Genomic DNA, 27,599 nt, shown 5'->3' on the forward strand with positions numbered 1-27,599 from the left:
TACCTGTAAAACAGGGATAAGTATCTACCAAAGAACAAAATGAGGAATACATGGGACAATAAAGGTTTCTAAAGTTCCTAGGGCCTATAATAGAGCTAAATAAATGGGATTCCTTAGCTAATTAAAATTTAGGAGCCAGGTACAGTGGCAGACTATAATCACGGTTACTCTGGAGGTCGAGCCCAGTGGTTCAAGGCCAGCAGAGCAACATAGTGACACCCTGTCTGTAAAGAAACAAAAAAATTAATGAAAACACATCCCCGCCAATCACCTTTACCTGTGGTGTGCAAATCCTGTTATTTCATGGCCTCCACTAAGTCATTGTGGTTTAATGCTGAGCAAGAAATGACCATAGTTATGAAAGTGATGTCTTTCTATATTTAGAACTCTAGTCGTTAGAGACGAAGAACTACATTTTGCATAGAGAGTTGACAAATTTTCTTTACTTGTTTTTGTATCTACATGATTGTAAAAAAGCAAACAGTGCTAAGGGCCACTTTGGTAAAAACAGGAGTGTGCAAAGCGAAGGCTTACATCCTTTGGACAGGTTTTATTCCCAGGATATCAAACCCCTTGGCCATGACAGCAGCTGCTGCTTCACACAGCAGCATACGCCACATGTTCACCTTCAATATTTGTCCTGAGGAAAAAAAAAAAAGATATTGTTTTTCTTTTTGAAAATCATTATTAAAGAATCTATGTTACTTCTGGATTTTACTTAGATGTTTTTGGGCTTTAAGAGACAACCCCCAAAATAATTGCATTTCTAATCAAGGTAAGAGATATAAGATCTATAATGATTAGATCTGTCAATTTTATCTTTCTTTCTAACATTCAGAGTTCTTTCCTAGGCTTCAAGGTCTAAAAATAATTATAAACCATAATATCACCTTGGTGAGAATTTTTTTTCCTAGTAAAGTTTCATTTCTTGGGCATGATCCTCACAAATGCCTACTTGCCTTATAATACATTAATTCAGTCTATTTTATTAATTATGTAATATGATAGCAGAAGGTCTAAAGAAAAGTTATCAGTTATTTTCTAAGAGCATTTTCCATTATCAAGAACACCCAGAGAATCTTTCTGGGACCTTTAGACACTACTTTTATTGGAAATGTCCTAGGCCCAGTTGTCTTCCAATTGTTTACATTCTGTCCCATGTCCCCGAGGTGCAAAAACATACAAAAGGGGCAGAATTCTATTTCTGCTTTTTAAGCACAAGTTCAAATTTTGCTGTCATAAATGATATGGATGACTGTGCGATCATTTGTGGGAGGTGAAAGAAGGGAGGGGTTTTAGGAATAAAACAAATGTGAAAACCTTCCCGACCCAAATCAAATGCCCCGTAACAGCCCACCCCCGATGTGGCCACTGAATGAGGCTCTCACCAGTCTGTCGATCTTTCTCCACACAGTAGCAGCTGTCATAGAACTCTGTGAAAGTAGTTGCCAGCTCATAAATATAATCACAGAGAGTGTGGAGAAATAAGTCATCTAAGATTTTTTGCACAATCTCAGGGAATCGTAAAATGCACCGGCCTAGTTTCCATTCCTTCTCGTGGTCCAAAATGATCTTGGTCTCTCGAGCAGCTTTCTGGAGCATCTCTTCATCAATGTTGGCCAGACGTGCAATAGACCTGAAAAATTAGGCAACCATCCTTGTTCCTTTTTGTTAGGCAAACTCATTCTTCTCCACTCAAGAACACAGAATAAGTAACTGACATAAATCAGAAATTATCGTCAATTACAAAGTTCTTATAAAATGAAGAATTTATTGTAGGGCACGCTATGAGGCAAAATGAATAATCTGGTCTAAAGCATTTCGCATTATTAAAAATGGGAATATAATTCTTTTAGGGGGGGTCAGAAGATACTTTCCTGGTATTTCAACCATGAGTGCCTAGGAGAATATCTGCCAGAGCAAATAGGGACAGGCTTAGAGATTCCAGTATAACCTGCAATTCTGAAAGAGGACATATTTCCAAAAACGCTAATATACAGAAAAATCAGAAAAAAAAACTTGGGGGCAACTCAAGTATTCCTTCATTTGCTCTAAAATAAAGCAATGTCTACTCACAATTACCTGATTCTCGTGAAGGCATACAACAAGTAAGCAGCTGTGTTTCCTCTGTCATCCAGCATCTTATCAAAGGAGAAGATGTAGTCATTCAACCGGTTATGGGAAAGGTCAGCGTATTTGATACAGCCATAAGCAACGGATGTCTGAGCAGCCTTCAATTCCTCTGCAGTTAAGACCTTTGGGGGGGGGGGGAAAGAAATACTTTGTAGCTTACTGACTGCTGCTTCTGCCCTGGTGTCTCATAGGCAGAGGAGAGGCATAGCATCTAAGGGGGCTCTTTTATCAATAAACTTTAATAAACATTGACACTAAGGTAGGATGACATGGGCCAATGTACAAAGAGAATAATGAAAATATAACTCGTCAGCTATGCACAATGAAGAATGTTTCTAAGAGAAATGGATTTGTAAAATGTTAAATGTCAGCATGAATACTTCTTCCCAATGTACTCAATAGATATGAAACCAAAAGCACCAATCATTAGTTCATACCTACTTCATACCATGAACACTGAGGTTATAGGAAACAAAGTAATATAGTCAAATAAAAACAAAAAATTACTGTCAAGTAATTATTTAAAATCAACAGTAGTGTATCAAGGGTGGAAGAAAGATTGTATCGTATTGTTTTGCTAACATTTTGTCTTGTATTCTGAAGCACTATTGGACCCCAAGTAAGTGATGATCAAGAATTTCTCTTCTGGCTGTGATAGAGCAGTTTGCAGCAGACTAACACTTTCCAGCAAAAGCAACTATTTAAAAGCTGAGTAAATGCTCACAAATTGGAAGACTCAACATTGTTAAAATGTCTATACTGCCCAAAGTGATCTACAGATTCAAGGCAACCCCTATTAAATTACCAACATCATTTTTCACAGATACAGAAAAAATAATTTTACACTTTGTATGGAACCAGAGAAGACCCCATTTAGCAAAAGCAATTTTAAGGAATAAGAACAAAATGGGAGGTATTAACTTACCAGACTTCAAACTATACTACAAGGCTGTGGTTATTAAAACAGGTTGGTATTGGCACAAGAACAGGGACACAGACCAGTGGAATAGAATCGAGAATCCAGATATAAAAACCATCCTCATATAGCCATCGAATCTTTGACAAAGCAGACAAACATACTCTGAAGAAAAGAATCCTTATTCAATAAATGGTGCTGGGAAAACTGGGCAGCCACATGTAGAAGACTGAAACAGGACCCTCACCTTTCACCTCTCACAGAAATCAAATCATGGTGGGTAACACATTTAAACCTTGGGAGTGAAACTATTAGAATTCTAGAAGAAAATGTGGGAAAGACTCTTACAGACATGGCCTAGGCAAAGAATTTATGAGGAAGACCCCAAAAGGTAATCACAGCAACAACAAAAATAAATAAATGGGACCTGATTAAATTAAAAAGCTTCTGCACAGCCAAACAAAGTCATGAGAGTAAACAGACAACCTACAGAGTGGGAAAAATTTTTTGCATGTTACATATCCGATCAGTAGAATCTATTTAGAACTCAGGAAAATCAGCAAGAAAAAAATCAAACAACCCTATCAAACAGTGGGTAAAGGACATGAACAGAAATTTTTCAAAAGATGGCAGAAGAATGGCCAACAGACATATGAAAAAATGCTCAACATCTCTAATCATTCAGGAAATGCAAATCAAAACCACAAGATATCACTTAACTCCAGTGAGAATGGCCTTTATCAAAAAGTCCCATAACAATAAATGTTGGCGTGGATGCAGAGAGACAGGAACACTCATACACTGCTGGTGGGATTGCAAACTAGCGCAACCTCTGTGGAAAGCAATATGGAGACACCTTAAACAGATACAAGTAGACCTACCATCTGATCCAGCAATTCCATTATTGGGCATCTACCCAAAAGAACAAAAGACATTCTATAACAAAGACATCTGCACCCAAATGTTTATAGCAGCACAATTCACAATTGCAAAGATGTGGAAACAACCCAAGTGCCCATCAATCCATAAGTGGATTAGTAAAATGTGGCGTATGTATACCATGGAGTACTACTCAGCCATAAGAAACAATGATGCTCTAGCACCTCCTGTATTTTCCTGGATAGAGCTGGAACCCATTCTACTAAATGAAGTATCCCAAGAATGGAAAAATAAGCACTACATGTACTCACCATCAAATTGGTTTCACTGATCAACACCTAAGTGCACATACAGGAATAACATTTATCAGATGTCCGGGGGAGAGGGGAGGAGGGGATGGGTGTATACATACCTAATGAGTATGATGTGCACCGTCTGGGGGACGGACACGCTTGAAGCTCTGACTTGGGGGGCGGGGGGGGGGCAAGGGCAATATACGTAACCTAAACATTTGTACCCCCATAATATGCTGAAATAAAAAAATAAATAAAAGTTAAAAGAAAAATACTAGCTGAGGCTGACGTAGTGGCTCATACCTATAATCCTGGCACTTCCAGGGGCCAAGGTGGGAGGACTACTTGAGGCTACAATTCAAGACTAGCTTGGGCAACAAGGCAAGACTCTGCCTCTACAAAAAATAAAAAAGAATTAGCCAGGCGTGGTGGTGCATGCCTGCAGTCCTAGATACTCAGGTGGCTGAGGCAGGATGAGAGCTTGAGCCCAGGAGTTTGAGGTTTCGAGGTTGCAGTGAGCTATAATTGGGCCACTGGACTCCAGCCTAGGTGACAAAGCAAGACCTTGTCTCCACTGTCTCTGAAAACAAAAAACAAACCCCCCAAAACTAGATGGGGTAATCAAATAAATAAAAGAGCCAAAGCAGTTTTTGTCATCAAGCATCAAGCAGACTAAACAAAATGATTAGGTCACTAAACGTTCTACTTTTCATCTAATTGTGCCAGGTGTGCCTAAGCCAGGATTAAAAAGCAAAACTACTTTGGAGACACTAGCTGGGTAGACTTGGCCATCATCTACAGAAAGAATAGAGAAAAACTATTTTCCATTTTATTTTACTGGTAATGGAAAGGGAATAGGTGGAGAGGATATAGCCTTATGGCCTGTCTTCTTGCTCTCTGGATTGTCAGTGATCTACCCAAAGCAAACGAGAGCTTCTCCTCAAAGTATCTTTTTAAGTGTTTGGCTCTTTCATGTCTACATCTCATCCTATTCTGTTTCCCCTTCTGTAGTTTTATTCTTCTGTGTGTCCATTCCAAAATATCACCTCACTTGCTGGAAAAAAGATATAAGACCCTCTGCATCTCAATCCTTGACCTCTCCTCCACTACTACCATCTTTAAAAAAATTGCTTTTCTTGTTGACTTTTTTTCATTTTGATAAAATTCCTTCGGACTCCACACAAACCCAACCATACTCCCTTCCAAGGGTGCTACGAAAGGCCACGACATTGCCTGCTCCTGTGACTCATCAATGGGTGGTAAGTGCCGACTACTATGACTGCTCAACAAAGGCTCCCAGAGAAGGAACGCAGCAAATGCAGACTCTACTGTTAGCTGAAGAATAAACCTGCTTCAGTCTGCAATATTCTCCTGTAACTGGGAACCGCCACCAAGAAGCAGAGATACTATGCTACACTGACAAAGGAGGAAAAAAGCCATAGCCTTTTGTAATAGCCAAGAAAGAACTATATTTTCAAAATAAATGCTCAGCAATTCACGAAACGACTTATTGCGCAATAAAATCTAAGCACCATGAGTCAGCCCTGGGTGGTGTGACCCCTGATTCTCCTCAGTTCTCTTGATGAAAACAAAAGTGAGAAATCATGCATAGTACACACTCTGCTAATAAGGCCTTGGATTACCTTGTCTCTTTCTTTTTCCTTCAATTTGTCCATGGATCGTTTTAGTCCTTCTTCTAGAAGGTCTATGAGGCGCACTGTTTCACCTGAACGTGTTTTAAACTTCTTCCTACAAAATTTAAAAGCCCCAGTCAAAGAGATTTTGAAACACACCTTTCAACTTAGAAATATTTCAAAAGTTTTGAGGGACCTGACCACAAACTGTAACACATGCCTTTTTATAAATCTCTAGGGTATAGGTTTCCCCCGAGAACTCTGAACAGAGGGCTTGATGGCAGTGGTAAGTGCCCTATTCCAGTCGGCAACAGGGACGGTGCCAAAAGACAGGGTGCTTTCAAGTGTCTCTCTTAGCTAGCCCTCAGCTCAAAGTATCCTATGCTTTAGCCCCTAATAGCATTCTCCACATGTCCCCCTTTAATACATTCCCTAGCGGGGAAAGAAAGAAGATATTGGTTAATTCATTCACTTTCCTGGAACACAAAGTTTGGCTTAGTTGTTTTACCTTTTTAGAAAAATTACTATTAAATATGTGTTTGTCTCTAGAATTGTTTGAAAAGTCAGCAAATTCTTTACTGGAATCTCATTTGCATTTTTATATCTAGTGATTCCTCTTGTTCAGTGGTAAACAATCCTGGATGCATATCAGAATCAGCTGAAGAGGTGTAAAAAATAGGATGCCAGGCCCCCATTTAGATCTACTGAAATCAGAACCTCTGTGGATGAGGCAAAACCACTTATAAGCACTGCGCTGGGCAGCTGCGCTATTAAAAAGCATTTTGAGAAAACTGGATTTAACTTATTTTTCTTTTTTTTAGGTTAAAAATCCTTCAAACATAACAACGGCACAAATGAAGCATGCTATTCTAACTCAAAACCTATCAAAATAAACGTGATACTTCCTAGTAAAGTTTTATTTTTACAGCTTGCCTTAGAAAGGACTTATTTGCCCTTAATCACAGAATTAAAATTATCCCATAAATACCTTACATACTTGTGTGGCTTTCTTTATGCCATACCCTCCTGCTTCAGTGTCCAACTTCCAAATCCCTGATGAATGACAATCATCATAAAGCCAACTCAACATACTAAACGAAGTCTTCCTTAATGCCTCTATTTTGCAATAACCAGTCCTTTCAGTTACTCTCTACCTGTGCCTGCCTTCAATTTTTGTTTTTTGTGTTGGTCTACTCTGACCAGCGGTTACACTATGAGGGATGTAAATCTTACTACCAATCGAGCTTTTAAAAAGCACAGATGGGCCGGGCGCGGTGGCTCACGCCTGTAATCCTAGCACTCTGGGAGGCCGAGGTGGGCGGATCATTTGAGCTCAGGAGTTCGAGACCAGCCTGAGCAAGAGCGAGACCCCATCTCTACTAAAAATAGAAAGAAATTATATGGACAGCTAAAAATATATATAGAAAAAATGAGCCGGGCATGGTGGTGCATGCCTGTAGTCCCAACTACTCGGGAGGCTGAGACAGGAGGATCCCTTGAGCTCAGGAGTTTGAGGTTGCTGTGAGCTAGGCTGACGCCACGGCACTCACTCTAGCCTGGGCAACAAAGTGAGACTCTGTCTCAAAAAAAAAATAAATAAATAAATAAAAAGCACAGATGTCTAATATCCACTTTGGACCTAATAAAAGTAACTCCTGGCAGTGGGGCCTGGCATGTATATTTTCACGGGCTCCACAGGAGATTGCTCTGCTCTAGACGACAGGCTCTTCCAGGGAAGAGGCTGTGTCCTACGTATCTGTATACACACTGCGGAGCACCCAGCCAACGCCATGCATAGCAGATGCTCAATAAACAGGTGCCCAGGGGATAGCAAGAAGATGAAATAAAAGCATAAATTATTTATTGTACAAAAAATTAAAACACAATGTCACTAAAAATAGGTGGCAGAATCTGTGAGCATATTAATGTAAATATTTAAAATATGGTTAGCTGCCACTGGTTAACTACCATTTAAATTCTCTTTAAAAAGAACTGGGCTAGGCCCCATAAATATGTACAACTGTTGTGTATCCATAAATATTAAAAATAGAAAAACAGAATCATGAAAAAAATTGGGCTAGGATGCCATAATTACATGATACTGAGTACAGAAATAAAAAATTATCAAGAATCCCTTAGCCACTACGTGATAAATTAATTAAACACCAAGATATGAATACTAGTGATAAACGTAGTAGAAAATAGATTTGATAATTTCAACCAACTGTAGAAATATCATCTAGATGTTTGAAAAACCAACAGTGAAGAAACTAAGACACTATAAGCAATACTCAACTCACTGGATAGCTCAACTCACTGAGTACTTTCTTAGGATGATAAACACAGTAATAAGGACCCAGTATCTTTTGATTTAAAAAATGTACACCTCCACAGAAAAGTCACATATCATAATTAGAAAATGTTTCCAACAAGGTCTTTGACCTCTATATAATTAGCACTTGTAATACCTTGACACACCCAACCTGCCTCTTCTACGCTCAGTCAGGGCTTTTGTACATTGGCGGGGCTCATCTCGAGCCAATTCATGTGGTTTTTATAAGCATTACCACCCTCTGTGGGATGGTAATATTTAATACTTGTCACCAAATCTAAGATGTTATAGATTTAAGAGGCATGCTGATTAAATGGTAGGTAATCCTAAGACATTAGTGAATATGAGATGTTAAATGTGAAAAATTTTGTGCCTTTGAATTAATTCTGTATATAAATATTTAATTGTATTTACCTTTTTATTTCATATGCATTGAGCAGAATATGGAGAAACAATTGGAAAACAGAAAAACAAAGTATGGATATTAACATGTAGGTCTCAATAAATATTTTTGAGACAAACATAAAAATAAAAGCAGTGAATCTTAAAACCCAATTGGATTCTAAATAAACTTATACCTTTTGACCAAGTGTTCAACTGTGAAGGAAAAAACAAAGACATTACAAAATGCCTGGACTGTTTTTTGAATCTTTTGTCTGAAATCGGAGGAGGTACCTTTACAGGTTTTATAATTTAAATCTATGCCAGTGGAAACCCCCTTTATAATTTGTTAAGTCTACTGTCTGGTTTTCATTCGACTTTGCACATACTATCTCCCCGAGAGGCTGCCCTCTGGCACTGATGAGACATAAACACAAACGACTCTTCAGGGTTTACCATTACAACATATGTAGACTAAAGAAAATCATAGACTTTCTTAATTCTAACATGGTATCAAATGAAATGTAGCCTCTCTTGCAAGAAAATGGGGAGATCGGTTACATCATTACCATCTTCAGATTTTCCAAACTTACTTGTCTTCCCCTAGCACCACACCAAATCCAGCATGGGACACTCGAGTTACTTTAGGATCATACCAACCGATCATCTGAGCAGCAGCAAAGATTGCCTGGAAGTGCACAGACTGCAAAGCAACAAAAATAGAAAGTTACTAGCCAGTCTTCTAATAATAATAAAAAGACTTAAGGCTCTTGTGCTTGGGACTAAAAATGTGTAAAATTCAAATCTTGTGAGGCCAAGTATTATTATAAAAGCTCTTCTATTATTCCCTACATAGAAACAGTTAAGAGCAAGACTATTATACTTTCTACTATGCTCAAAGGTTTTTAAATAACATCAATTACATTTTAGGTCTCACAACAACTCCATTAATAGGAACAATGGCTGAGGTTCTGAGAAGTATCATTTTCCAATTTGTGGAGACAAGCTGAAAAGTTGAGAAGTGCCCAGGTCTGGCTGGCTCCAAATCCTGTTCTCTCTCCTGTTACATTTATGTTCTGAATCGTAGTCTTGGAGAAAATTTACAGTCTTCTAGCACCAAATGCCAACAACCTCACCGTATTGTCTTACCTCCAATCAGGCAATGTTAAAACATAAAAAAATCTACAAACTCACTTGTCCACTGTCCACCACATAGATAACCATATCTGCTTTTTCCTCAAACAGCCTTTGCTTAAGAGCAGCCAGGTCAGATGTATCATAGGTATACCCTCCATCTGATTTCACTATGGTTAATGGTATGGAACACCCTGGGACAAACACAATCTTTCGGCCATCATCAACTTGCACAAATCCTAGAAAAAAAAAAAAAAATCAATAATGTTAAAAGAACCCTGAAGGAATATAAATGCTTAACCATTTTAGAAATATTTTAGAAAATATTCATGAGAGAGCTGAAGAAATCACATAATTTTTTTCTCGCCATGATCTAAGAGAAGCCTTGGAAAATAGCTAATTTCAAGGTTGTCTAGGCACCCAGGGTGCTGTGAGGGAAAGGTCCGACATTCTGGCAGTTCTCTGGACTCATGCTACACTTGGCTCCCAAACCCTTTTGGCAGTACCTCACTGAAGCCCACCTGCTCAGCAGGTCTAGACCATGAAAATCTGTGCTTTGCTTTCAAGCTGGAGCCCTAACTCTCCTCTTGGAGAAAGAAGCAATTCCCATACTGACTTTTAACTATATGCTGTAAAGAAGCTAACACTGTCCCAGGGTTCAGCAAACAAACATGGCAGAATTTAGCATTTGGAATGAGAAGTGAAAAGGAAAAAAATCATGTTCACATACTCATGATGAAAAAGGCAAAATTCTTGAATGCAAGAAGGGACAGAAAAGACCATGATGACAATAAAAACAGTTGTATATTTGAGTGCTACTATGTCCCCAATATTAAGTCTTACCTTTAACCTTCACAATAACTCTATATGGTAAATAACTTTGTGGTTTCTCAGTTTAGAAAACTGAGTCTTGGTAAGGTAACGGCAGTATAAACTAGGGCTAAAAACTGAAGCTCTGAAGCCAGACTGCCTAGGTTTGAATCTCAGACTTATGCCTTATAAGCTATGTGATCTTGGGAACTTATTCACTTCTCTTGTGCTGTTTTCTCATAAAATAAACATCTTTAAAATTTTATTATCTTGGCCAGGTGCGGTGGCTCACGCCTGTAATCCTAGCACTCTGGGAGGCCGAAGCGGGTGGACCACTCCAGGTCAGGAGTTCGAGACCAACCTGAGCAAGAGCGAGACCCCGTCTCTACTAAAAATAGAAAGAAATTATCTGGCCAACTAAAAAATACATATAGAAAAAATTAGCCAGGCATGGTGGCGCATGCCTGTAGTCCCAGCTACTCGGGAGGCTGAGGCAGTAGGATTGCTTGAGCCCAGGAGTTTGAGGTTGCCTTGAGCTAGGCTGATGCCACGGCACTTGCTCTAGCCCGGGCAACAGAGTGAGACTCTGTCCCAAAAAAAAAAAAAAAAAAAAAAAAATTTTATTATTTTAAAAATATGGTCCCTAGGCCCTAGAGACTAATAAATATTATTTTTCATTCAAGGAACTTGGCTTCCTTGGAGCTCTGACTGATCCCAGATCTGAGGCAGGATTTGTACAAAATGAGCCTGGATTATTATATACCATAAAGCAATTAAACTATCAAAGACGGGCAGGTGTGGTGGCTCACGCCTATAATCCTAGCACCCTGGGAGTCCGAGGCCGGAGGATTGCTCGAGGTCAGGAGTTTAAGACCAGCCTGAGCAAGAGCAAGACCCTGTCTCTACTAAAAATAGAAAGAAATGACCTGGACAGCTAAAAATATATATAGAAAAAAATTAGCTGGGCATGGTGGCACATGCCTGTAGTCCCAGCTATTCGGGAGGCTGAGGCAGGAGGATTGCTTAAGCCCAGGAGTTTGAGCTTATTGTGAACTAGGCTGATGCCACGGCACTCTAGCCCAGGCAAGAGAGCCAGACTCTGTCTCAAAAAAAAAAAAAAAACCAAAAATACCCCCACAAAACTATCAAAAACTACAGGGGTTGACAAAAACAAAAACAAAAATACAACATAAAATAGAAAAGCCAATTTGAAGAGGCTATCATTAGCCAAAATTGGGATAATTTGTGCATACAAAGAATAAAGGTAATTGAAAAATATAACCCATTCACAGTAATGCTAAAATCAACTCACTTGTCATATCTGGAAGATGCTAAGAAACACATGACAACTAATAGAGAAAAAAAGAATTAAGCACTTACAAGCCTGTTGTACATGAACTGCACCTCAAGGTAACCAAAATAATTATATGACAAAGTTCTGCATAAGAGATCCCAGGTGACAAATGGAGAAGGAATGACAGAACACTACCATTTTCCAATCTCTAATGAGGTAGTGGATCAAAGTCATTATCAATAACCGTTAAAACCACTAGGGAAGGCCAGGCACGGTGGTTCACACCTGTAATCCCAGCACTTTGAGAGGCCAAGGTGGGAGGATTGCTTGAGGTCAGGAGTTCGAGACCAGTCTGAGCAAAACTGAGACCCCATCTCTACGAAAAACAGAAAAATCAGCTGGGTGTGGTGGTGTGTGCCTGTAGTCCCACCTGCTGGGGAGGCTGAGGCAGGAGGACCGCTTGAGCCAGGAGTTTGAGATTGTAGTAAGCTGTGATGACACCACTGCACTCTAGCCAGGATGACAGAGGAGGACTCTGTCTCAAAAAGAAGAAGAAAAACAAAAAAAACCCCCACTACCAGGGAAAAGTCTGATAGGGAAATTTATGGAATAGACTGGATTGACAACACCTAAACCATTAAACAATCATCACAAAAAGAAAGCCAAAAAGACTGCTTGTATTTTTTTTTTTTTTTGAGACAGAGTCTCACTCTGTTGCCCAGGCTAGAGTGAGTGCCGTGGCGTCAGCCTCGCTCACAGCAACCTCAAACTCCTGAGCTCAAGCGATCCTCCTGCCTCAGCCTCCCGAGTAGCTGGGACTACAAGCATGAGCCACCATGCCCGGCTAATTTTTTTGTATATATATATTTTAGTTGTCCATATAATTTCTTTCTATTTTTAGTAGAGACGGGGTCTCGCTCTTGCTCAGGCTGGTCTCGAACTCCTGACCTCGAGCGATCCACCCGCCCGGCCTCCCAGAGTGCTAGGATTACAGGCGTGAGCCACCACGCCCGGCCTGTATTCTTGTAAATAAAAGAAAACCAAAACAAAAAGAAAATGCAAATCAGAATCTAATGAAGCTCCTTTAAAAAATACAGATAGAGAAATTATGTTAAATAACACCACATGGGAAATTCTATAGGACAGATGGCCCAATTTCTTCAACAATAAAACAAAAAAGAGGGATTACAGGCGTGAGCCACTGCACCTGGCCATCTTTGATAGTTTATAATTGCTTTATGGTATATAATAATCCAGGCTCATTTTGTACAAATCCTACTTCAGATCTGGCATCAGTCAGATCTCCAAGGATGCCAAGTCCAGAAATGGACTTACGGAACTTAAGCTACATTTCGAATGTAAAAAGTGCACACTGTGAAAAAACCAATGATTAAAAAAGTTATAGGCCGGGCGCGGTGACTCATGCCTGTAATCCTAGCACTCTGGGAGGCCGAGGCGGATGGATTGCTCGAGGTCAGGAGTTCGAGACCAGCCTGAGCAAGAGTGAGACCCTGTCTCTACTAAAAATAGAAAGAAATTATCTGGCCAACTAAAAATATATATAGAGGAAAAAAAAAATAGCCAGACATGGTGGCGCATGCCTGTAGTCCCAGCTACTTGGGAGGCTGAGGCAGAAGGATTGCTTGAGCCCAGGAGTTTGAGGTTGCTGTGAGCTAGGCTGACGCCATGGCACTCACTCTAGCCTGGGCAACAAAGCGAAACTCTGTCTCAAAAAAAAAAAAAAAGAAAAGAAAAAAAGTTATGAATCGATTTGGGAAATCTGAACTCTAACAGTATTAAGAAATTATTATTAATTTTCTTGATGTGATAATAGTGCAGTCGTTCCTCAGTATATGCAAGGGATTGGTTGCATGACCCCCACATATACCAAAATGCGTGCCTACCCAAACCCCCCAGTTGGTCCTGCAGAACCCACGTATGTGAGAAGTCAGCCCTCCAACATCCAACATAATGTGGATTTCAGAGAATATTATATTTTTGATCTGTGTCTGGTTGGAAAAAAAATCCATGTATAAGTGGATCAGTGCGGTTCAAGCCTGTATTGTTCCAGGGTCAACTATATCGTGGTTTCAGGGCAGGAGAAAGGGCCTGTTTTTTCAGAAACACATACGAAAGCACTTATATATGAAATTACGTGTAACCAGTATGTATAAGAAGAAACAGATACAATAAGGTTGGCCAGTGTTTGTAATTGTTGAAGCTGGGTGATGGGTATGTGAAGTTGGGGGTTATTATAAATTTTCTCCACTTTTGCCTATGTTTCAAAATTTCTATAATAAAAGTTAAGGGAAAAAAAGCAGAGAACCTACCTTTATTTTCAAATTCCTTTACAACATCATCCATCCTATCTTGATAGAAGGATTCCCCTCTCTCTATTAAAGAGATGTCCAATGCCTCGTAGATTTTATTAAACTCTAGGAAAAAAATGCCACCAAATAAGGAAAATGCACAAGAATTTAAAGAGGAAACACGTACTTTACATTTAAAGAAATTTATTGAAATGTGGAAGAAAATTAATTACATAAAAATGTACAGAACACTTACATATATACTGTCATTTTTAAAAAGTGGAAAGAATATGGTAACATACATCAAAATATTAGCAGTGGGTGGGACTATAATTTAATTTTTCATAAGGAACATGTACTTCTTGCATAACTTTTAACAAACCATTTCTTAGGCCGGGCACAGTGGCTCATGCCTGTAATCCTAGCACTCTGGGAGGCTGAGGTGGGTGGATTGTTTGAGCTCAGGAGTTCGAGACCAGTCTGAGCAAGAGCGAGACCCCGTCTCTACTAAAAATAGAAAGAAATTATATGGACAGCTAAAAATATACATAGAGAAAAAATTAGCCGGGCATGGTAGCACATGCCTGTAGTCCCAGCTACTCGGGAGGCTGAGGCAGGAGGATTGCTCAAGCCCAGGAGTTTGAGGTTGCTATGAGCCAGGCTGACACCACGGCACTCTAGCCTGGGCAATAGAGTGAGACTCTGTCTCTAAATAAATAAATAAATAAATAAAAAATAAATACCATTTCTTAAAAAATATAAATGAGAGAGCTGGGCACAGTGGCTCATGCCTATAATCCTAGCACTCTGGGAGGCCGAGGTGGGTGGATTATTTGAGCTCAGGAGTTTGAGACCAGCCTGAGCAAGAGTGAGACCCCATCTCTACTAAAAAAAAAAATAGAAAGAAATTAGCGGGACAACTAAAAATATATAGAAAACATTAGCAGGCCATGGTGGTGCATGCCTGTAGTCTCAGCTACTCAGGAGACTAAGGCAGGGTGGATTGCTTGAGCCCAGGAGTCTGAGGCTGCTGTGAGCTAGGCTAACGCCATGGCACTCTAGCTCAGGCAACAGAATGAGACTCTGTATGTATGTATGAATGAATGAATGAATAAATAAATAGGAAAAAAAAAAGCATTTACTATTTAGTGATCAAATATTTACTGAATTTTCTTAAAGTTTTTCCTGATTTGTACCACTTACCTGTCTGTCTATCCATGCATTAGTGACACAGAATTACCTACTGTACCACTGTAAAATATTTTACTACCCAGCACTGCAAACCAGTCATCATTAGTCTTCTTTCTCAAAGATCTACTGGCTATTCTTATCCATTTACTCTTCAAAGTAACCGTAAAAACTATTTTTCCAGGTTTGAAAACTTGAAATTCCCTTAAAATTATAAATGATATTTGGAGAACTAGGAAACACTTGGCATGGCACTTTATTCAAAACATTCTATTACATCCTGCTGTGTATTTCTCTTCTTTTGGTCCTATACATTTTTGGATAAATTCATTCCTAAGTATTTTAGAACTTTGGTTGCCACTGTGAATAGGATCTTTTCTTTTTCTTTTCCACTTTATTTTGTGATTAATTTTTGCTGACTTCTAAGAAAGTTAAATTTTATACCTGCTTATCTTATTAAACTTTCTTATTAGTTGTTGTAGTCTCAAAAAGATATTTAAGAAAAAAATCTATCTGCCCATCCTCAAAGGTTTAAAATGTCATTCAAGGTCAAATCTGAATAAAGACTCAGGAAACTGTATGCATAGTATTTGCCAGATAAATAAATGAAGACCAGAAACTCACCCTGGCGGGAGACATCACAGATAAGCTTCCAAGCCTTTATCATATCTGGATTTTTACTCTGGAGCAGAACTACACACTGATATGCTCGCTTCTTAAATTCCTCCTCAGTATCAAACCTCTTCTTAGATTCCTGTGTTTAAGAACAAAAAAAAAAAAAAAAAGTAAAGTTTGAAAAATGATCCAATCCTGATTTCTAGAAATAGAATTTATTCATTTCTAAACATACACACACACACACACACACACACACGCACAAAGTGAAAATTCAGAACACCAGACCAAGTGCTCTATTTTAATAGTCAATATTGTTACAAATGAAGATGCCAAAGAACCCTATTCTTTTGAAATAATTTTTCTTAAAAATACAAAAATCTCACCACAGTCCTCCCTCCACTTTTCTAATTCACAAAAGCCTACTTTACACCAATACTTCTGTGTCTAAAGAGAGTTAATGTATAGCTAACAGGTAGGACTGAATTTTTTGTGTCCCATTTTCCATTTTGGATTTGGTCCTGAATGAATCACTTATTTTTTTTTTTAAATAAAAAGATAGTTGCTTTATTTTATTATTTATTGTTTTATTTCAATTTAAAAAGCAATAAATGCTTACTATTAAAAAAATTACTGTTAATGCTACCCCAGGCTAACCAGTGATATGTGGTGTATAATTCCAGATATTTTATTTGCAAATACACATATTTTAATAAAAATTAGAAATGGTTTTTCCTTACTGCGGTTGGTAAATTTTAGCAATGTAGTTATTATAATTTATAATACATTGCCTCATATTTCAATTAATAGATTAATTGATTTGCCTCATTATACTCAAATTACAGAACCCCAATAAATGACCGTAACAGCTATTTTACCAGTCTCGTATCAGTAAACATTTAGTTTATTTTCAATAGAAAACACTTACCAGGAGACAAAAAAACAAAAAAATCCCTTCAAATGTTTACTTTTTAATGACGTAATCCCATTTTTGAGAAGTTGTCTACCACATGGAAAGAATTTTAAAAAGGGGAAAAAAATCTACATATACAAAGCTATTTACTGGATAACAGCCTCCCCAAAATGGAAAAGAAAATTCAATAGGGGATTAACATAAACATGGTACACCAATCCAACAAAATGTGCAGTCACACCATAAAGTAACATGCAAAGGTTTATAATACAATGTTAAACATAATACAAAAACTATATTATAATGGTGTACATGGATAAGTTAACGAGTCAAAGAAAGTTGACCACAGTGGGTGATTTAAAATTACAGATGATGTGAAAATTTGTCTTTTAAAAAACTGCTCTTCCATATACTTAATGTTTTCAAAATACATAAAATTGAGAATAGCACCAAAAAATTTAAATACTAAAATGTATTTTGATTAATAAGCCCCTAAATTCATTTAACAACAGGTAATGTGGTACAATCCAATTTTCAACATACACCAATAAACAAGGCAAAGAAGATACGTTAAGGGTTGGAGAGATGGCTGTTTCTACACATAAAACCAAATGCAATGGATCCAGCTGTGTTTCTTTTTTTTTTTTTTGAGACAGAGTCTCGCTTTGTTGCCCGGGCTAGAGTGAGTGCCGTGGCGTCAGCCTAGCTCACAGCAACCTCAAACTCCTGGACTTAAGCGATCCTACTGCCTCAGCCTCCCGAGTAGCTGGGACTACAGGCATGTGCCACCATGCCCGGCTCATTTTTTGTATATATATTTATTTTAGTTGGCCAGATAATTTCTTTCTATTTTTAGTATAGACGGGGGTCTCACTCTTGCTCAGGCTGGTCTCGAACTCCTGACCTCGAGCGATCCACCCACCTCGGCCTCCCAGAGTGCTAGGATTACAGGCGTGAGCCACCACACCCGGCCCAGCTGTGTTTCTATATACACAACCAAATGCAATGAATCCAGGGGTGAGGGATGGGTGTTTCTAGATACCTAACCAAATGCAATTGATCTAGGAATAAAAAAAAATCAGTTTTTCAAAGTAGGTGAACTCAATGAAATGGCTTTTACTTTCACTCCTGTGATGCCATATCATTATGGCTAGGCCAGTGTATGTGAACAAAGTTTATATGTTTATCAGGTAATTAAGTTCAAGGGTGTGTCATTTATACAGATAGAACAGGACAAAGTTGAAACCATGACCTTCAGAAGGTTTAGCAACTTTCATTTAACTCCACACTAGCTTTAAAACTATTTTGAACTCCCGAAGGAAAAAGGATAAGTATGATGAACGGTAAAGAAACAATAAAGCAATAAATGGTATCAAACCTTATAAAAGGCCTGAAGATCCCCAATAGGAGGTGAAACTGTTAGATAATCTGGAAATTTATCTTGCAGGTGAGCGATGAGCATGCCAAACTGGGTGCCCCAATCTCCTACATGATTTAACCTAATACCAATCAGAGAATATAAAATCATTTTTAAAATGATAAAGAAGTTTAAATTAAATTAGAAGAATTATGTTCCATTAGAAACCACTAACATTTAATTGCCAATACATCACCATTTAGTAATATCTGTTTACTTGGTTGTTTCTTCAACTGGTCTGCAAACTCCATGAAAGACAAACACTATGTCTGGCTGCACATAGCGGGCATTCAGGATTTGCTAAATGAATTTCCTATCAATGGACTATAATCTATTTATCATGTAGCTAACTGGGACAATGACAGCTAAAGCTAATGTTGGTCATTCCCACAATTTTATGAAAATTTAACTTTTTACCAATTATCTTAAGTGTAATTTAGACCAATGGTTCCCAAATGTCAATGGACAAAATTCTTGAAAACATGTCAATCCAGTCACTTCTCTCTGCTTTTATCTAATCCCACCCCACCAGATCACCTCTCATGTGGATTATGATAGCCTCCTCACTTATCACGACAGACTCCCCTCTCTGCCCAGCTTCTTCAAAGCAGCCAAAATAATCTTTAGCTTAATCACATCAATCTCCTAATTAAAACTCTCCAGTGGCTCCCCATTACACTTAGAATAAAATCCCCATTTCCTCCCATGGCCTACAAGGCCAAAAGTAATCTGTACCTTGCCTGCCTCTCCCCTCTACTAGGATATAAACCCCTGGTATACAAGTGGTCCTCAAGAAATATTTGTAGAAACAATGAAGGTGCTTTATCCTTGGTTCCATCTCTAGGTTTAAAAAAAGTAAATAAGTTAAAAGTTCAGAGGAGAGGCCCAGGACATACTTAAAAAGCTTACTGGATGATTATAAAGCAGAACTAAGCTTATGATCCATTGATTTAGTCAAACATTCTTTCTCAAGTATGTGGTTCATGTTCTATAGAATTTGCCAAACAAGAAAACAAGGCAAGAGAAAAGAAAATGACAGTAAGGCAAGAGCACATACCTGAGCACGTCATATCCTGCAAATTCAAAGAGGCGGCACATACTCTCTCCTATGATAGTTGATCTGAGGTGCCCTACATGCATCTCTTTGGCTATATTGGGAGAGGAAAAGTCAACGACAACCTGGAAAAGGCAGTAAAGAGATTTTAAAGAGCGGCATAAACATTTTATTGTTAATATATTCGTTAATAACATAATAAACAACTCAGACATTAACTTGGGTTGTAATTCAACTATGTTAAATTTTCTAATGGATCTACTTGCACATGATTAACTGAAAAAGAAACCAAACTAATTTACACAAATTATCCATCTTCTATTTCAGCAACCCTGCATAAATATCAGTTGGCTACCTCAAATTCCTTGTGGAATGAAGTGAAAAAACATCATATAACATATCAGACCCAGGATAAAGACTACTTCACAGCCATGTTTATAATCCCAAATATTAATGATTAAATCTCAACATAAAAAGCAAAAGCCAGCTGGGTATGGTGGCATGTGGCTGTCATGCCAGCTACTTGGGAGGCTTGAGCCCAAGGGTTCCAGCCTGGGTGACATAGCGATACTCTGTCTCTAAAACAAACAAACAAACAACAAAAAAGAAATGTGAAAGCCATTCCCAGTTATAGCACTTTCCATGCAGTTCTTTTTTTTTTTTTTTTTTTTTTTGAGACAGAGTCTCACTCTGTTGCCCAGGCTAGAGTGAGTGCCGTGGCGTCAGCCTAGCTCACAGCAACCTCAAACTCCTGAGCTCAAGGGATCCTCCTGTCTCAGCCTCCCGAGTAGCTGGGACTACAGGCATGCACCACCATGCCCGGCTAATTTTTTCTATATATATTTTTAGCTGTCCATATAATTTCTTTCTATTTTTAGTAGAGATGGGGTCTCGCTCTTGCTCAGGCTGGTCTCGAACTCCTGAGCTCAAACGATCCGCCCACCTCGGCCTCCCAGAGTGCTAGGATTACAGGCGTGAGCCACCGCGCCCGGCCTCCATGCAGTTCTTTTAAAAAAAATTTTTAGGCCGGGCGCGGTGGCTCACGCCTGTAATCCTAGCACTCTGGGAGGCCGAGGCGGGTGGATTGCTCAAGGTCAGGAGTTCGAGACCAGCCTGAGCGAGACCCCGTCTCTACTAAAAAAATAGAAAGACATTATATGGACACCTAAAAATCTATATAGAAAAAATTAGCCGGGCATAGTGGCGCATGCCTGTAGTCCCAGCTACTCGGGAGGCTGAGGCAGTAGGATCGCTTGAGCCCAGGAGTTTGAGGTTGCTGTGAGCTAAGCTGACGCCACGGCACTCACTCTAGCCTGGGCAACAAAGTGAGACTCTGTCTCAACAAAAAAAAAAAAAAAAAAAAAAAAAAAAAAAAAAAATTTTTGACATGGGGTCTTGCTATATTGCCCAGGCTGGAGTGCAGTGGCTATTCATAGACTCAATCATGGCCCATGACAGCCTGCCTCGAACTGCTGGGCTCAAGCAATCCTCCTGCCTTGGTCTTCCAAGTAGCTGGTACTAAAGGCACATGCCATCGTGCCTGGCTTCATGCAGTTCTAAGACACTAATATATCACTAGAAAACTGTACACGTACCTTTTTATTCTCTCCAAGAGCAGGTAGTTGAACTCCATTCACCAGGAGATTAGTCAGCTGTTCTGACACAAAATCCTTTCTCAAGTGGACATTAATAAAACCTAATGGACAGTAGAAGAAAAAAGTATCAGGTAGTCTCTTATCTTCAATGAATGCTCACTCCCAAGGACTTGCTGCAGATACTGATCTGGCTCTGGTAAACTCTCCAGCATTCCAATACCACTTGAGGCCTTGACTTGAGCCCTCCTGTAAGCTCCTGTCTCAGCATCTATTTCAAACCTCACCACTTTCCTGAAAGCTTCCTACTTAACTCAAGGCCCTTTCACTTTCAGCAAACAATTTGTTCGCTTCTTGAAACAGAGAGCCCTTTCACCACAGACTTATCTGACATTATCTATCCTCTTTTTGCTTATGAACAACTGAATCACAGGGACGCAAAGTAATTCATCCAAGATCAGGTAGCTAACCCTATATTTAAAATGGTTCTGTTCTTTTTTATTTCAGAAAGGACCCATTATCAATACAGCTATTAAGAAGGATGATATTATGTCATACCAGGACCAGCAATTTCAACTTTTTCAATACTTTCATTGTCTGGGAGGTGTTTGGTAATGTTTTCGGCAATTTCTCTTGGATTAACTTTCTGCTCCTTGGTTTTGAGCATCTATAACACAATATAAGATGATTCATTACACAGCAGGTTTCAGCAAGTTACTCGGGAACACAACTGACAAAGCAAGAGACGCATTTTACATAAGACCTATAAAAAGGCAGAAGCAGAGAAGTCCAACCATCTTGTGAACGGATTAAAGCATCAATAGTGCCAAGAGGAATAGAAAAGTGCTAAGACCACATGATCTCCATTTCCAAATGAGTTGTACACACATACCTACAACTTTTTAATGAAGATGTAATAATATCCATCATACTTACATTTCTAATTTTCATTTTCAAGTAATGAAAGTGTCTAATATTTAGACTTGAAAAATAAATAACACCCTTACTGAAAAAGATCTGGACTGTTTCGAGCAATGCTTTCCTGCTCAGCAAAGAAAGGAAAGCAAAAAGATCCAAGCCAGGTGCAGTTAACCACAAGCACATCAGACAATGTAGCTATTAAAAATAGGGAATTCCTCTGCTTGTAAATAAAATATGTAAGCCTGCCTTGAAGACACCACAGGTACATCAAATATTTGATGGGGATGATGGCTGGCAAATGGCTAACTTTTAATTTCTCCCCTTCCAACACTCATCATCAACACTACACAGCAATCCTGGACAGAGCAGGAAGAAAGTACGGAAACAAAACAGTACCAACTATTGCCTTAAATATTGAGGATACACATAAAATTTAACCAAAATTTAAAACTTGTGCTTTTCAAAAAACTTAAAACATATGTCATTCTTTTTTAAGTTTTTCAAATTCTCCTTTTCATTACAGATATAACAATGCGCTATTATTTATGTAAATAGTAATGATGATGATAATACTTAATAAAATCAAACAGCCAAGAGTGAGTCATAATGATACACCACCTGAGAAATACCCATAGCACTGTTACACTGATAGTCCCCAAACTTGGGCTGCTGACTTGGTGTCACTAACAGAGGAGGATTTTCCAAATCTGGATATGCAGCCCTAATGGCACAACCGAAGACCTCCTGTAGGCGGCTATTGATGTTAATCATATTTTTAGTCGGTCTGTTCTTTTCTGCCTGAAGACTCTGCAGGAAAAGAATGGAAATATGTCAATAAAGTACATCATCATATAAAATTTCCTCAAATATTTTGCAAAAACTTCAAATATCTTGATAAGAACCAAAAGGAAACATGCACTCATAGTGTAATGCTCTCATATCTGGTATTTGCTGAAACGTGCAGTAGGACGATGTCCCATGGCATCTAAGACATGTGGGAAATGCCCTGTGGTCTTACTATACTTTTCTACATTTGTTTTAGCAGAAGAGAAACTGGGAGGTGGGAGTAAAAAGAACTGATTGAATTCTCGACTCTGAGAAAATAACAGTATAAAAATCAATACTAAATAACTTCACATCAAATACTAGAAGTGAAAACTCAATGAACAAGAAAAAAATGCATTCTATCAATCAAAATGTTGACCTCTTCAAAGCATAAAAGGGAACAAAATAGGTAATATTAATATGCCAGAAAAATAAGTAGTTTTGTCTTACTGTTAATCTCATCCCCCTTTCCCAAACGAAAAAATTACACTTTTTTTTTTTTTTTTTTGAGACAGTCTTACTCTGTCACCCAGGTAGAGTGCAGTGGCACCATCATAGCTCACTGCACCCTCAAATTCCTGGGATCAAGTGATCCTCCTACTTCAGTGTCACTAGTAGCGGGGACTACAGGCATGCACCGCCATCTGCCCGGCTAATTAAGAAATTATATTCTTAAGTTTACTAAAAAACTTGATTTTAAATTTTTAATCAATAATGGACTCTTCTCTCTGGTGACATACTCAAAAAAGAAAAATATGCTTTTCACAATCTAAAGATTTCCAAATACTAAAGTTACTTAGATATCATCTTAAGACCCAAAACCTACCACAATAAATTTGCATTTTTATTTTTAAAGGATAGAGGTGCTGGTATGTATGTATGTTTGTGTGTGTGACACACACAAAATCTACTGCACTTGATTTCTGCACCATAAAAACTAGTATAATTATAATCAATTTAACACTTTTTCTCTACCTGTTTCAAATATGATGCTTCCAAGTCAGAGCATAGCATGTGGCCAACATGAGCCACAGAAAGAAGGTAGAGTGAATGGCCATCGCACACAGCACTCTATTCCTCTGTGGCTTGCTGTTTTTAGTTGTGTCGTACACCTTGTGTTTAGCTGCTCTCTCAGCAAAGTATTTGTGAGAGAACCAATGTGCCTTCCATATTACACTGACAGCGTTCTCTTACCTACACATAAGAGCTAATCGGCATTACAGAAACATGTGTATTAGAATACACTGTTATTTCTTTTTGTATCTTTTCCCTTAGTAGTCTCTAGCACTTATTAGGCTTTTAATACTTTTGAATTAAAATAAATATAACAGAGAATTAAGTATAAGTGCTGAATGCATGACATAACCAGAAAAGTGAGATTCTTTCTGGAAGATTCCATGGAAAAGGAATTTTGTGATTTTAGAAGACTCAGACTCAAAGATAAAGCTCTTTCAAGCACAGCAGATTACAAGTAAGTAATAACAGAGACTTTGTGGGGGTGGGGCAGACAGGGTCTAGGACGAGTAAATGAAGTCAGCTTTGGGAAAAAGATGTAATGCCAGTGCAGTCTGCCTAATAGTAGTATATACATAGAGGAGAGTAATTATGAGAATGAGGTCACACTCTGGGATATGTCATTAGCAAACCTGAAAGACAGGACAAAAGACTGAAGCAAGCTCATTTTTTGACAAAACTGATAAACATTGTTAGATTATGAGGATATTTAATAGATTCAGCACAAGCTTCATAGAAAAGAAATGTTCTGAAACATTAAGTGGAAAAAACACAAACGATGCTATGAAATATAAAACATAAAAATAAAATTGTAAAATAACCATCTTAAGGGAGGGAAGATATGTATGCGTATTTCAGGTATTTCCTTTATGACAGAGTCAGTGATTTAAAAATCAAGAATGTGTTTTATTTTTTTGAGACAGAGTCTCACTTTGTTGCCCTGGCTAGAGTGAGTGCTGTGGCGTCAGCCTAGCTCACAGCAACCTCAAACTCCTGGGCTCAAGTGATCCTACTGCCTCAGTCTCCCGAGTAGCTGGGACTACAGGCATGCGCCACCATGCCTGGCTAAATTTTTTTTTTTTTTCCTATATATATTTTAGTTGGCCAGATAATTTCTGTCTATTTTTTGTAGAGACGGGGTCTTGCTCTTGCTCAGGCTGGTCTCGAACTCCTGAGCTCAAACAATCCGCCCGCCTCGGCATCCCAGAGTGCTAGGATTACAGGCCAAAAATGTACTTTTAAAAAGGCACGGGCATAAGCTGTTGAAACATTTCAAAGGGTCCTGGAAGGATAGAACACCAGCCTCTCCCCTATTTGCACCAACTAACTCAGTCCTAATTTGTCTAACACAGGGAAAAGGATCAGGTTTCTATCCTCCTTTTCCCAAATTCCACAGGGTATACTTTCAGAATCATTGGTAACAAAGGTTTTAAAAAAGACATAATTCAAACTGGAGAATAAAACTGAAATTCAGAGTACTCACCCTTCGAAGAATATTCAGTCGATACTTTAATTTTAAATTTTCTTCTCGCAACTGCTCCAAATTTGGAGAAGCCTCTAAACATCCACAGTTTTTCAGCTGGTCAATTTCAGCAGTCAGAGACTTAATTTCTCTTTCCTATAAAAGGAAAAGCACTTTGTTCAGTCCAGTAGTATCGATGACTTCCAAGATATGATAAATTGTACCATAAACTAATTTCCTCATTGCCTCGCTCTGCTAGGGCATGGCAGAGGCCATGGGAAGGATGGACTTTCCCTTTCACAAGTTGTAATTTTTCCTCCTCTGAGACTTTTGCTGACATTCGTATATTCTCTTTAATAAGAGAAAATTAAGCACATGTGTGTGCTCACATGCGTGTAGGGGGTGTGTCTGTTGGGAAAAAGAAATAGTAGTGATAACTGTATAATAGGATAAGTTTCATATTGTTTCGTCTTTGGCTCAATAAATCACTCAGATTTAGAGAAAGCACAAGTTTCAGGGTGACCAACCTGCTTTTATTCCCAAATTTTATGCTTTGGGACTCTTAAAAATCAAATGTCTTCTGTGATATTCAAAATAGCTCAAAGGTCTGCCTTTTACCCTTTCTAAGACAAAACAATTTTCCCAGTTCTTCCAATTTCCAGTCCAGTGCCTTAGGTCCTAGACCAGGCTTTGTAGTTTAATACCTCAAACTAAAGACATGTCAATTCAGAAAGAAAACTTCTGACTTAACTGCAAAACTCAGGGGGAGATTCCTCACCTGAAACTTCAGAATACTTAGCAGGAGAAAGCCACAGACAAAACCAAGTTGCCATCAATGAGCATACATTGTGTTCCAGGTGCTACACGTTTCACAAATTATCTTCTTAAGCATTACAAGCCAGTGAGGCAGTCCTTACTATCCCCACACTGATAAGGAATACATGGCTCACAGCAGTAAAGAACTTGCCAATTTACTCGACCAACTTGTACTTTGTGATTGCTGACTTAACATAAAGCAGTTCCCTTAACAGGATAGAGTACTGTCAACTGTTTTCCTATCGCTCCTCCCCACCTGGGCATAAGGGGTAATAGAGCCGTCCCACTTCCACTTTTAGAGGTTGTGACTGTTGTTTCCCCACGAATGCTCAAGGCAGAGAGCAAACTCCCGTTTGTCTGATAATGAGCCACTCCTGGGGCTCAGGGGCTTATTAGGAAGCCTCTTGCTCAGTATCACAGAGAAAAGGGCAAGGCCACGTGTGGTGGCTCATGCCTGTAATCCTAGCTCCCTGGGAGGCCGAGGCGCAGATCATTTGAGTTCAGGAGTTCGAGACCAGCCTGAGCAAGAGTGAGACCCTGTCTCTACTAAAAAAGATAGTAAGAAATTAGCTGGACAACTAAAAATATATATACATAAAAAATTAGTCGACCATGGTGCCGCATGCCTGTAGTCCCAGCTACTCGGGAGGCTGAGGCAGGAGGATTGCTTGAGCCCAGGAGTTTGAGGTTGCTGTGAGCGAGGCTGACGCCACGGCACTGTAGCCCGGGCAACAGAGTGAAACTCTGTCTCAAAAAAAAAGAAAAAAGAGAGAGAGAGAAAACGGCGGCTGAGCTGCAAATCAGGACCCAGGGGTTCCTAATCTTATTGCATCTTGCCTACCCCGCTGCATCCCCCAAAAGAGCACTCGTGTGCGCGGGAGAGGGCTTGTACTGAACATGCCAGGCTCCGGCCCACCGGAGACGCTGGCTTGAAGAGGTCTGGGAGAAGCTGGGATTCTCCACTCCGCCCAGTGTCACAGTCACAAGGGCCTTGGAATGACGGGCTCTTCCTTTCCCACCCTTTCCTGCTCCAACAGAAGAGGACCGAGTTCTCCAAAGCAGCGCACGCCGAGGTCTCGGGACCCAGCTGCCGCGTCTGAGGCGAGCAGCGTGGTCCTCGTCTCGCCGCCCCACCCCTGACGCTGCTCCGGCGGGAGCCGGGGCCTCGCCCCTCCCCGCCAAGCCTTGCCGCTGGTCCCACGTGGCCCTACCTGCTGCAACAGCCGCGCGGAGCACTGAGCCACCAGCCCGTCCATCCTCCCGTCAGCGCCTCACACGCCAAGTGGCCGGAAGCGGAAACAGCCAGTCGCTCCCGGAAGCGGAACCCCCCGCCGACCCCGTGCCTCGGTCAGACTAGACGCCGCTGCCTCTGCTGCCTCCTGGCGGGATCCAGGCGACGCTGCGAGGAAAACCCACGGGAAAGTCGGCCCTAAGGGAGACTGCAGTCCTGGGATATTGGGACGAGCGGAGAGGAACTGAGTGGATTTGGACCAGAGCTGCCCTATACTTGGATTGACTTGTATCGACGCACTTACCTAGAGCCCCTGTCTCTCAACGGCCTCAGTTTGCCCCTCTGTGAAATGGGCGTAAAAGTACCGATCCATTCATTTGTTCAACAAACATTTATTGTGTATATTAATATGCCAGTCACTCTTCCAGGCTCTGGG

General features: G+C 39.5%; 1 protein-coding gene across 1 annotated transcript; it reads right to left on the reverse strand.

Moving 5' to 3' along the window:
- Nucleotides 1–427: 427 nt before the first annotated feature.
- Nucleotides 428–27,216, reverse strand: RARS1 (arginyl-tRNA synthetase 1). Its single transcript, XM_069484229.1, has 15 exons — nucleotides 27,144–27,216; nucleotides 25,138–25,272; nucleotides 22,434–22,622; nucleotides 21,453–21,561; nucleotides 20,898–20,998; nucleotides 19,306–19,427; nucleotides 18,210–18,330; nucleotides 15,928–16,057; nucleotides 14,137–14,241; nucleotides 9,763–9,941; nucleotides 9,162–9,271; nucleotides 5,865–5,970; nucleotides 2,083–2,255; nucleotides 1,389–1,636; nucleotides 428–640 (listed from the first exon to the last, which is right to left on the reverse strand). The coding sequence occupies exons 1-15, from the start codon at nucleotides 27,186–27,188 to the stop codon at nucleotides 531–533; spliced, it is 1,983 nt and encodes a 660-aa protein (XP_069340330.1). The 5' UTR covers nucleotides 27,189–27,216; the 3' UTR covers nucleotides 428–530.
- Nucleotides 27,217–27,599: the final 383 nt, after the last annotated feature.

Source organism: Eulemur rufifrons, chromosome 10 (assembly GCF_041146395.1).
Source record: "Eulemur rufifrons isolate Redbay chromosome 10, OSU_ERuf_1, whole genome shotgun sequence".
NCBI classification, from domain to species: Eukaryota; Metazoa; Chordata; class Mammalia; order Primates; family Lemuridae; genus Eulemur; species Eulemur rufifrons.

Bases quoted from the DNA above. Each gene is read 5' to 3' on its own strand.
- RARS1 (XM_069484229.1), bottom strand. From the start codon at position 27,188: ATGGACGGGCTGGTGGCTCAGTGCTCCGCGCGGCTGTTGCAGCAG. The intron at 22,623-25,137 runs GTGAGTACTCTG...CTTTTCCTGCAG, and splicing joins GACTGAATATTCTTCGAAGG to AGTCTTCAGGCAGAAAAGAA. The intron at 641-1,388 runs GTGAGAGCCTCA...TTTTTTCCTCAG, and splicing joins GGAGAAAGATCGACAGACTG to GACAAATATTGAAGGTGAAC.